The 13,227-nt window shown below is 37.8% G+C and overlaps 1 protein-coding gene across 1 annotated transcript in view; it reads right to left on the minus strand.

Annotated features, from left to right (window-relative positions):
- Window positions 1-1,785: 1,785 nt before the first annotated feature.
- The window catches only part of poc1a (POC1 centriolar protein A), a 62,423-nt gene continuing 50,981 nt past the window's right edge, over window positions 1,786-13,227 (minus strand). Inside the window, exon 11 of the mRNA XM_008282087.1 lies at window positions 1,786-2,966. Within this exon, the coding sequence (XP_008280309.1) occupies window positions 2,856-2,966 (111 nt within the window). The 3' untranslated portion in view covers window positions 1,786-2,855. The remainder of the gene's footprint in view (window positions 2,967-13,227) is intronic.

The raw sequence follows: 13,227 nt of genomic DNA on the forward strand, positions 1-13,227 counted from the left end.
ACCTTATTTGACATAGTGCATTCTCTGTAGGCCCCAACACCAACCATAACCATCCCAACTGCATACGTAACCGCAAATGTTAATGGGCTGCTTGGTGAGGGCGGGTTGCTTCAAGTTTGAGTAAAAAATCCATTAGTCTGGAGACTTATCAGGTGCCAAAACACTGCACAGAAGTTTGTCTTACTCTGAAAAGGGATTTTGCTGCTCTGAAAAGTTAGGTAAACATTACAAGTTCAGTTTTAATGCTGTAAAGTAATCTATGAAGAATGGGCACGTTTGATTGATCACCGGCGGATGTTGTCACTCTGCAAAAGATAAGGCAGGGTAACATTTTTGCCAGATGCCCTGCCATGTTGATGGAGTGAAATCAGTCAAATGAACAGAGACTTAAGGTGGCGCTACCTTCAACTGAAAAAAGATTGCAGCTACAAATTATTTTCGTTAATAATTAATCTGTCAGTATTATGCTTGATTAATAATTTGACCTGAAAATGTCAGGAAGTAGTGAAAAATTACCACTTTTTACAAATCAGGTCTTAATTTTGTTGGACGAAAACCAAAAGATGTTCAGCACACAATGATATAAAACAGCAAGGAAACAAATCCTGAGCAGAAATACAAAAGAATGCTTGGCATTTTCACTTGAAAAATTACTTTAACAACTGATGAATTGTCAAAACAGTTGCAGATTTGCAATTTTTAAATTTTAATTCACTTGCTGATTTTGTCTCTAAGCTGAACTTAAACCTGAACCTAACTTTAACTCCAAAACAAAATCTTGGCTCCCAAGACAGGCCTATGACGGTCTGGTTTAAACAGAGGACCAGCGGAAAACAAGACTTGGTCCTCACAAAGACAGATGTACAGGAGCAAACACACCAGCTTAGCAGTTATTGAACCCACTCTTTTAGCCCCTCCTCTCCTCCACTAGGGCTCCTGGCAGGCCGTCTGGTTGAGGCCCATAGTAAAGGGAGCTGTTTTCTCTGGCTGGAGTGTCTGTGTGTCAGTGAGTGTGTGAGTGTGTGTGTGTGTGTGTGTGTGTCTGTGTGTGTCCGTGGGCCCCAGACAGGAAGGAAGAGAGTGGGCCCGGCAGCACAGCTCCAGAATTCCGGTTTTGTTTTTCTTCTTTTTCCATCAGGCCGAGCCGGTTCTTAAAGAAACAGTCATTAATATTTTCCCCTCTTAATGGCGCTGCACTGTTCTCTCAGACTGACTGAGGCCTCCATAATAGGACTCAGTGTCACTCATTACTTTATAATCATATCATCAGTTTGTGAAATACAAAAAATATATATAAAATAAAACAAATGAATAGTTATGGCTTAGCTGAATCTGTTCCTGGAGAAATCACAGAGTGTGTGTAAGCATAGCTTCGGGCTCATTTTCATTGAAGCTTCTAAAAATAAAAGTACTGATCCAGCACCAGTGGTCAAGTTACGTAAATTACTCGGGGGGTGAAACATAAGGATTTTGGACACAAGCAGGGAAGGCATATTTAGCAGCCACCCCCGTGCTTTTGTAATAAATCATCGCTTAAAATCTGGCAAAGAAAGGGTTGAAAATTACTGGCCGTGAGCAATGGATGACACAGCTCACAGCTCATGATCTTAACATCTCTGCTGAGGACAATAAAGACAGGAAAGTCATGATTTCTCCGGTAACTCGCTTCAGCTCAGCGGACCAGAGGATGAAGCAGTCTCTTAAAATGAACCCGTGACATCATCGATTTGGCAGTGATTATGAAAACAAACTCTCTCTGGTTCGATACACAAACAGTGCTCAGTGTTAAGAAAGAGAACCCAGAATGACTTTATTAACTAATTTCATGCCAGAGTTTAAAACATTCAAGAAGTGTACACAATAACTTACTTTCAGTGTATAAAAGCCACAAGATAAACAGGGATGGCTCTGGATGATTGTCTTTCAAACAGTAGTAAAAAAAAAGAAAAAGAAAATCCGTCTGGTGTCACTTTAAATTTTTCTTATTGTCAACAATTCCCCAAATGTGTTTTACTTCCCCAGCCCTGTTCATGACACTAAACTCAATGACCTCTTCAAAGGAACTGAGGAAGTTAGGAAGTAAACAAGGTGCTTCACAGGTGCTGTACAGAAAATACCGTAATAAACAAATGCATTCTTCAGCGTGGCTTACTAACGTGTTTTTACCAGCTGTTGGACAACAATGGAGGTCTGCGACACAGAGGAATACCTTGCATCAAGCATTAGCCTGTTACTAGCATCAGCACACGGTGGTTAGAGTCTTGGGATCGGCTGACAATAACAGAAACACAGACGTATCCTTTAATATGTGTTAAACATGCCAATGAACAATTTGGTAGTTTACGTACATAAATGGGCTTTTCCACTGATGCCATTCTGTGGAAGACAAACTGAAATAAAAATGAACACATGCGCAGTGCACAGGCAAGCATGAAAGTCCTCTTTATGTGGTGTGTGTTGTGACTTTCTCACACACACACACACACACACCCACACACACAGACACACACACACACACACACACACACACACACACAGAGGACTGGTAGCCACAGGTCCTTTGTCAGCAGAAAAGAGACTGCGCGCTCAGCACTGCTGTAGAGGAACTTCTCTAATATTCACCTCCTTCACGTCTGATATCTCTTTGTGAAATAACCAGAAACCTTGCATCAGCAGTAAGGCTCAGTGTGCATTTAAGGTCCTCGCTGTACATGTGAATGCGCGAATGAATATGTAAAATCTCCTATCTTTACCAGCAACATTACGTAAAGTTCTGTCTATGGTGTTGCTGTGACCGTAATTTCCCCCCACAACACACTACACCACACCACAGCTCAACCTTTCTGTCGCCATCTTTAAGCCTCCTCTCCTCTCTGGAGATGTAAACCGATCTCCATTTGGTTCTCCAAACACTCCTTGAGCTTGTCCTCTGTCAGTGTCAGACGCTGCTCCAAGATTGAAACCGTCTGGATGGAGGAAGAAAGAGGAGAGAGGGCAGCAGAAACAACAAGACAAAGAAAGGACGTAGGGAAGGAAGGGATGGATAAGAGAGAAAGAGCATGTTAGTGAGGGCTGTACAGAATCAGCCTGACAGTAATGACTATATAATGGCCATGTTTGTGTGTGCTTGAGACAGATGTTGTGCGTGCAAGACAATCCAGCTGATTATCATAGAGAAATCTGCTGCTTGAGCCCAAAACAGAGAGTTTTGGTCTCTGTGTCTGGCACGCACTCTCTCTTGTTCTCTGCCTCACACACTTGCATAAACACACTTACGCACACAGAGAAAACAAGAAAGTCGCTTTCCGATACAGCACGGGCATGTGTGGGTAGTGAGATCACAGTGCGACATACTTTCCCTCTCAGCATCCTCTAACAGTGACAGTATTTGTTGTGTATTTGTGCTTTCACATTCAAACACGATGTCATCTGAGCATGTTTATCAGAGGGGCCTCCAGGTGTAACTTCCAGGGGTTGTCACCGTCTGAATGAACACATTACTGAGAATAGAACTGCTCTTTATTTTATCTGGACCTCAGCAGCCACACCAAAGCAATAACTGAATCAGCCTTTTGTGATGACAATAAATAGCAACAACTTGAGAATTCACATCCACATAAGAGATATATTCATACTTGCAACAATCAGAAGGACTGAGCACATTATGACAGGCTTGTAGCTATAAATGTTCTGGTAAATGCTGCTGCTGGATTTTATAAATCTCTTAATGGCCTTGAGTGAAAATAGGATTTTAAATGCTTGAGGAGAACTGAATAATGCAGACATTTCCTAGGCTGTTTACAAAGCAGTCACATAGTTGTTCCTCTGTAGGAACATTGCCTCTGGAGTCATGGCATTTTCAGCACCTGTGCTTTCACACAACTAAGAATGTCACATGTGCTGACATCTTGTTTAATTTTACATGCAACTCTCACAGAGCAAAGCAAATCAATCACATATTTATTTTCCACAACAGCTTTTAGCCAATTTCAAATTTATCTAAATACTCTTCTGTGAATTTTTGACATTCATTTAGTCAGTTACACTTTATTGTCACTATTACATCATTTGTAACTACACTATTTGTCTTTTTTTTTTGGTCTGGTTACATTTTAATCTAGTTTCACTGACTATATTTTCTGTTTTGGTTTCCCTTAGGTAAAGCACCTTAAATGCCCTTTGTGCTACACGGACAAACTTTCTCAGGCTTGTAATTCCAAGTATGTAGCCAACATGATAAACAGGGATATATGAGTCTCTTTGTGATTCACCTCGGGTTTTTGCTCTTTGCCAGAAGAAAGCACAATGAAACAAGATGCTAAAGCAGCTTTTCTACTTTAGATCTACCATTTAGGAAGTATGTGAAGATGTGAACATGTAAACATGTGGCACAGAGGCTCAAAAGACATTTAAGCTGAATGCAACAATCTTGCAAAAAACAAGCAAATAAACTTGAATGAGTCTTTTGGAAACATCGAAGTGACAACAGTTCCCTCTGCATCTCTGACATAATTGTTTTACTGAGCTAATGTTGCCTGGTGACAAACACAATCTCCGCAACTAAGCAGTTTTGAATGGTAGTGCTTGGCAACAAAAATTTGGTTAAGGGCAGGAACAATCAAACAATAAACGCTAAATTTCCAGACAAATGAGGCTCTCCAGACTTGGACCAGCAAGAGCATGTCAGCATGTCAGCATGTCTTGACCTGGAGTTGTATGGTATGTCGCTCCTTGTGCCAGCGAGTGTAATTCACAAATTGCTAGAAAGCAGCACAGAGGTGAATCACTCCCCAAGCAGTTATCACAACGTAACCAGCTGTGGGTAAGATATGACGCATGAACGGATAGATGAATAGACATGAAAACCATAAGTAATTTGGATCAAAGGTTGTCAACTTTCACAAAGGTGTAAATCATCCGACTGCTGTTTTCTCAATTACACACTGTTACGTCTAAGTATAGTGTTTAATTCCTGCATTTTTCATATCTTTGAAAGGTTTAAGTTGCAACGTAAACTTTCTCTAGCTTGTATTTCATGTCCATTCCAGGAAAGTTTCTCTATCATGATCATCTGACCGTCATTTGATACAATTAGAGCATTGCTTGTAACGATGACACTGAAAAGAGAACTTAATGGTCAGTATATTTCTTAAAACTACCTGATTAGTACTCCAGTGTTATTTTCCATTCATAGATTAACCATGTCCCATAAAATCTCTTGAAATGTGTTCCTTGGTGACAAGAAATCTAAGTATACAAGCATTTCAACATGTCAAAACACACACAGCTGATTAAATCTATATAATCAGGTTTCCATGGCATATTTTTATGAACATTTTGAGGTACTGCAAGAGAACAAGTTTGTTTTTTAAAAAATGTTTGTTTGCTTTTTTAAATTTAGCTAAAAGTGCAACTTAGAATTTTCTGAAAAGTCAAAAAGAAAAACAGTTAATGCACTTCATGGGAGATGGACACACATTTTTGAAATAAGTTCTAAAAACATGGCAAAAATCATGAACATCTATTACTGAAGACTTCTATCCCCTTTTTCTCTTGTCAGTATACTCAATGTAGTTGTTGGTTATATTGATGGTTTTCTATTAATTTATTGCAGTTGACAAACTACTGATTTTGTTTCTGGCTTCTTCCACTCTTCTCCTCTACATGTAGCCCATGTGACCACCTTCTGACAACACTACACAGTCTGGTATACTGGCTCCAAAGCAGCTACTGGAAACAAGCCTTATTTGCAGTTTCTTGTTCTAGGTTTTTCTCAAGATTGTAAATATTTGCATCAAATTTGCTTGACAGTTCGATGAAAACACAGCTATATTGCAACATATGCATCACACGTCAGTGGGTTCAACGGTATGTGGGCGAGTGGTGTTTTCTTTTGGGTCATCAAACTAGATAAGGTGCTATTTCATGCATTACATCAGCACTTGTATTTCGTCTTTTCTCCCTTCCTCTGCCTGTTTCCATTTTTCAAATCAATACTACCCTGTTTATCTCATCAACCTGATACGGCTACCCGTTCCTCAGTCCAACCGTCTATTGGTGTATCTGTGTGTCATTCTGCACGTGTCCCCAGGCAGCAGCAACATTATACAGGCCTATAGTTTTCATCTGGAGTGGAAACCAAATCTTTATGCTCCTAAAAATAGAGCAAGCTTTTTTTTTTTTCTTTCCAGAACACATTATACTCTCCATTGCCCTGAGCATTACTGGCTTCTGTTACAAAGTCTCAGAGCCTCAGTATGACCCATGCTACAACAGTCTAAAAGTCAAAGGAAGGCAGAATGGTGCCAGGTTGTAGGTGGTAAAGTCAATTCTTTCCTCTAAATGTAGCTCACTGAGCTATTTAATATGCCTCTACTAAAAATAAACACAGGAATACAATTAGAAGAATAGAAAATAGTGTTGATGCTGTTGAACTGGTGAAGAACGCAAGAAAACAACAAAAAGCCAAAAAACGATGAGTGATGATGTGAAAAATCTGATGACATACAATAGCTCCACTGTTGAAAGTCTGTCCCTATTGCCATCATGGTAATGTTAGCCTTATGTTAGCATGCTATGATAACATAAAGCTGAAAGAACAGGCTGAATGGATTTCTGTTTCAGAGAAGTGGAAACTTTTTAGCTCTGTGGAGAACAGGATGATGGATGTATATTTTCTAATACACTGACCGGAAGACTTTTTTTGTTTTTTTTTAAACCAACACTGATACTGCTAATTATTTATGACAATGATATACCACTCATTTATTTACATATTTTTTTGCGTTAACACATTAAAATTAATTGTTGCTTAACTACAGTTGAAACCAGAAGTTTACACACACTGTATAAAAAGACATGTAACCTTTTTTTCTCACTATCTGACATTAAATGTGACTAAACTTTTCCTGTTTTAGGTCAGTTAGGATTACCAAAATGATTTCTATTTGCTAAATGCCAGTATAATGAGAGAGATATTTTTTTAAAATAATTTTTTATTGTCTTCTTCAAAGTTAGAAGTTTACACACACTAACATTACTATGCCTTCAAACTATTTGGGAAAGCCCAGATGATGATGTCACGGCCTTGGAAGCTTTTGATAGGTTAATTGACAACATTTGAGTTAATTGGAGGAACACCTGTGGATGTATTTTAAGGCACACCTCAAACACTCTGCTTCCTTTTGTGAAGACATGGGGAAATCTAAAGAAATCAGCCAAGACATCAGGAAGAGAATTGTGGACCTCCACAAGTCTGGTTCATCCTTGGGCACAATTTCCAGATGCTTGATGGTTCCACATTTATCTGTTCAAACAATTATACGCAAGTATAAACATCATGGGAATGTCCAGCCATCATACCACTCAGGAAGGAGATGGATTCTGTGTCCCAGAGATGAACGTGTTTTGGTGTGAAATGTCCGTATCAACCACAGAACAAAAGCAAAGACCTTGTGAAGATGCTGCTGAAGCTGTTAAGAGAGTGTCGTTATCCACAGTGAAACCAGTCCTGTACTGACATGGGCTGAAAGGCTACTCAGAGAGGAAGAAGACATTGCGCCAAAAGCAACATAAAAAAGCCAGATTACAGTTTGCAAATGTTTTCCTGTGTTGCCCTGTCTCACTATGTTGTATTTCTTTACTATGTAAAAGCATTTTGTGAATTCTGTTCTTAAAAGGTGCTATACAAATAAAGTTTAATAAAAAAATCAAATAAAAAAAACTTCTGACTTTGAAGAAAATAAGAACAATTTTCTAAAAAATCCCTTCACTCATTATTTTGGCGTTTAGCAAATAGAAATTATTTTGGTAATCCTAAGTGACCTCAAACAGGAAAAGTTCAGTCACATTTAATGTCAGATAGTGAGAAAACAAAACGTTACGTGTCTTTTTATACAGCGTAACTTCTGGTTTCAACTGTACATCTGTACCAAAATATCTGCAATAAACAAATACCGGTCTCCACACCCGTGTGACAAAGTTACCACACTGGATAACATTAACACCAACACTGTACCCTTACCTCAACCCCCAGTTAAATGTAAATACAACGTATGGTGGAGCCATCTTGTTGATTTTTCTTACAAATTTCGTCTCTAAGGTCCAACTCTCTGAAAATCTATTTGAAATTCAGTTTATTATTTCAGTAGAACTCAGAGAGGCAGCAAATGAAATGGCCTGGGTGCAATTTCAAGAGAAATTGCTTCATTCTTGCAGACAACAGGAACTATAAACATGCAAATCAGAGATGTCGTCCAGTTCCTTTGAATCAGAAACACTGAAGTGAGAAGTTTGCAATTCTTCAAAAAAACGTTGCATAGTGAACAGCAGCTTTGAAAAAGCTACAACTCACACTTTAATCGCAGAAAGTGATAACAATTCAGGGAATGTACAGGGGTTTTTTGTCTTTCACTTTTACCTACAGTTCTTGCAGCTACATTTAAACTTCTCCTACGAGAAGATGAATTCTGTGTCTATATCACTGCTTATCTGTTAAGGCACACACACATAGGTTCAGGACAAAAGACACCCCGGTAATTTGGGGAAACTACAGAGCAGGACAAAGCAGGTCAGCATTAATACATATTTTGTTACAGTTGTTTACCATTAGTCACATCACAGAGCAAGTCCACCAAATGGCTTCTAGTAAAAACAGGCTAAATGTCTATGAAAGAAGGGAGGATGCTGCTGCTCTTCAATTACTAAATGAAGCAGTTCTTCATTCAAGATTCCTCATAATTAAGAGGGAGGGAGGGAAAGAAGGGGATGAAAGACCGATGGATTATAAGAGGGTGAGCACTATCCAGAACAATGCTTTTTCATGCTGTTTGTTAATGGTAAACTTTGACTAATAACACAGGATAATTGTTATTTAAGCTTCTTTTTTCCCCTCCTTCTCCTCAATGCAGCTTAGACAAAGCAATGGAAGTCCAGATGAGTAAAGTGGCTGTTGATAATTATTTGGATGATTTATTTTGTTATATTTAAAGTATAATACATTATCCATTTTCTGTTACTCTATGGCTAGTATAAGCACCATGCTCTACTGTAATTCAACAATTAACAACAAACCCAGTTTAGAGGATTTGTTTAACTGATCCCAAGGTTCCCATTAACTGTACCAGATGAATATGGTGAGAAAGCAGGTTTGCTTTTAGCTCATTGGTATAAACTTATTTCTAATTTTTAATTATTATTATTATTATTATTATTATTATTATTATTATTATTATTATTATTTAAATACATGTACACTTCAACCAGAAGATGATCCAGAACTTTAAAGTGACTCATATTCAGTTTTATTTTTGAATGTAGCTGCAAAATATTAGCTAAAGCACTAAAGCTAAGGCACATTTTCTGGCATAATCATCATTCTTCTAAGATCAGACTCTAAAGAATACATCTTGGTACATTGGTGGGGTTCCTTTGCACATCTCACACTTTCATAGAAAGTGTCCCTGTTATTATAGATTGTTTATGTCAATTTGGGGCCTTCTCAGGATACAAGATAGACTAAATCAGAATGATTGTTCTGCTCTTCATGATCTGGCTCAAAAAAGAAACTAGTTATGCCGAAATTAACGCTACATTAAAAGCCACACTAGTATATGCAATATGTGGAAAGGTACCATGTTGTCTTTCAAGAAAACCTTGTACAATCTTAAGTTTGTATAGAAACATTTTCCATACGTTTCTGAAAATTGAAACCATACAAAATGAATATTGCCCATAATTTTGTACTTGTTTCAGTGTATTTTTAAATATGTATTTTTTTAAATCATTAAGTTCTGGTATAATTAACTGGAAGATCCAAACCTATAAATGCCAAAGATCCCAAACTGGGTTTGCACTCCTAATATTCTGTTTTATTACAGGTAAAAAAAAAAAAAAGAACAACATGTCATTGGTTTTGTTACCCAGAGGTTGACTGGTGCCAGTTGGACACTCGATTCTGAACTTTGTCTTCACTTCTAACATAAACTACTGCAGACCCCTTTTCAAGAACCACATGATACAGACTATCCAATTGTTACATCCAGACTTGAGAATTGTGCCCAGTTGTATTTACAGCTTTCTCAGTCTTAGAACCAATATGTAATAATCTTTGTAATAATCCCCACATCACTGTTACCACACTTATTTTTGACTCTCAAAATGTAAAAAAAACAAAAACAAAAACAAAAAACAACATATGCCTGAAGTTCTACATTCAAACAATTATATACAAGCATAAACATCATGGGAATGTCCAGCCATCATACCGCTCAGGAAGGAGACGGATTCTGTGTCCCAGAGATGAATGTTTTTTGGTGCGAAATGTGCGTGTCAACCCCAGAACAAAATCAAAAGACCTTGTAAAGATGCTGGCTGAGTTCTGTACCGACATGGGCTGAAAGGCTACTCAGAGAGGAAGAAGACATTACTCCAAAAGCAACACAAAAAAGCCAGATTATAGTTTGCAAATGCACACAGGGACAAAGACCTTAATTTTTGTCAATTTTTATCCACATTATGCTAAGAAATTGCAGTGACTGTTAGGATGACAAATGTGATGAATTTAGTAACGGTACTGTTTCATAGTACTTATTCTCACAATTATAGAAGATCTTTACTTTAATAAATGTCTGTCCTTTTACACTAGCCTGGTTTTTACTTGACACAATTCATGCTGATGTTTATCTTGCTTAATAAATAAAAATGAAATGAAAATCATGACATTGCTTTTGCATTGTGGTTCAACAGAAATATTTAAAACAAACAAACAAACAAAAAAAGCAAACAAGCATGATGGGACCCGTAAACTCATATTTTGTTGAACAACCCTTTGAGCCAATCACTGCTGTCAAGTGTTTTCTGTAACTCTCAGTCAGACTTCTGCACCTGTTGACAGGTACTTTGATTTTGGTCCACTGCTCATCAGCAAAGTGCTCTAATTTGTCTGGGACAGTTTTGTCTGATTTTTTATTTATTTATTTTTTTTAATTATTCCTTTCAACCACAATTCAAAAGCAATGTCTTATTTCACTAAATTATAATTTGGCAAATTTTTATTTATTATTACTTTTTTTAGTTTCCAGTTGTTTGAGTGACTATTGTGAATTTTGCATTTTCTTTAATGGAAGGTTAAGAATAAATTTGAGGACGACTATGTAAATGTGACCTAATTTGTGCATAGGTACTAAAAATGAAAAAAGAAAATAAATAATAAGAGGAGAAAGAAAACAGGTGTGGATGTTGAGAACTGGGTGGTGCGGACAAGTGAAAAGCGGCTAACACAGCAAAGTGAAGCTGTGGAAGCTTCAGTATAATGTTGAATAATTCAGCATTTTCTCTCGCAGTCTCCTTGACTATTAGAGTTACAAAGAGATGTAACAGTGAAAAACCTTGCTGTTGAAAAGACCTACAAAGGAGTAGGAATACAGTGCAGATATAAAGTTTTTTTGTTTGTCTAATCTCTGCAGGTTGGGCTGCAGTCATTTAAGCATCTGTGGAAACAAACACTAAAAAGAAATTAGAACAAGAGTGTTCGAATATTTCTTGTCACTTCTTCTGGACTGACTCCATTCTTGAGGTTAATTTCAACAAAAAATATGTTCAGCCTGTCTCAGAAATACTGATAATAAGATGTAGTTAGCATACCCTGTATGCAAAGTCTGCATTTGAAGAAAATACATGTATCTTGGGTTACACTGGCCTTACGACCTCAATCAAGCACAAAAAAAATATATATGTATTTTATTTTTAACAAGCAGTAGTTTGGGTTTAGGAAGGCCCTTGACGTTAAAGTGAAGTACATAATGAACTTGCACACTTTTTCCTGGATATTACACAATGTGTGAAGATTGTTACATACTGTAACATAAAGTAAATCACATCAACCTTGCAGTGGTCTGAACTATGCTTTCTGTAGAAGAACCTTTTTTAAAACAAGCTGTGTCTGACAGATCCAGCAGCGTTAACATCAGTATGGGTGAATAAGTTTGACCAAGCTTGCACCCACTGTGCACTGTGTTTTACTGAATAATATGCAGACTTCTACACCGCTCCTCTTCTAAAATATGCAGAAACCCTTTAACAAAGAAAAAATGCATGTACGTTTAATGTATGCACTTTTTTACAACGCTTTAAAGCCTGCATTGCTACCATTCATGTTAACTTGCCAGCAGTCTTCTTCTGCTTCACATTCGCTGCAGCGTTGCTGTGTTTCTTTGCATATTATCACTACTTTTAGGTCAGTGGATTTTTTTTTTTATTTGTAATGTCTGTTATTATATAGTTTTAGTAGTATCTGAGGCAAAGTCTGTTTGGTTTCATCTCCCTGCCATCCATGGCTTTGTGACATGTCATACCCCATCATTCTCCTCTCATTCTCATTTCCGGTCTGTGTATATATCTAACACAACTTGCAGTCTGTTTACCATATGATGAGAATGTCCCCTAGTCTACTGACACACTGGAGATCACTGAAAAGCCATATGGGAGGAGAAATTCTTTTGCCATGACAACATGGAGATTAAGTTTGTCCATAAGTGACCAGAACTTTGCATTTACATAATAGGTAAAGAGCAACCTACAGATACCACCATGCATGATTTATTAATAACTAGAATATCTCCAGATAAAATCTAGAAAAACATTGCCCATGTTTCCACCACTGAAGACTGAAACCAAACAATAAAAGAGTCTAAGAATAAGAAGAAAACCAGATGCAGACGGCCCATCTGGTACCAGGGTTGGAGTATGTTGTAGCAAAATTTATCATTACCTTGGTCTCACTATTGCCATAGCATATTTCTGACTGCACATTATCTACATTGCTCGGCTAATGAGTTCCTGCTATCTTCATGAAAAGGTGAAACAATAATGCACCTTTTTTTTTTTTTACAGCTCATCCAGATTTCCACAACAGTAGGTACAGTAGGCTTAAAAGGAAGAGGCTGGCACCACCCCCTGGGAGGGGTTAGCCAGCTGCCTGGCAGCCCTCGGCCAGTATTAAATGCTCCCACATGCTTGACTGTAGCTTGATCAAGAAATGAAGATAGAAAAAAGAGCCAGAAACACACATATACAAGGAGTGTTTCTGTGTCTGGGCCAGTCCATTAAGCATTTACACTTACTATCAGTGAGTGAGGCACTGAGTGCTGCCTGCACTCTTATATGAATGATGCATTTTCCTCAGGGCGCAAAAACGTGCAGCTAAAACACGGCATCACACACACACAC

Source organism: Stegastes partitus, unplaced genomic scaffold (genome assembly GCF_000690725.1).
Source record: "Stegastes partitus isolate 25-593 unplaced genomic scaffold, Stegastes_partitus-1.0.2 Scaffold257, whole genome shotgun sequence".
Taxonomy (NCBI): Eukaryota; Metazoa; Chordata; class Actinopteri; family Pomacentridae; genus Stegastes; species Stegastes partitus.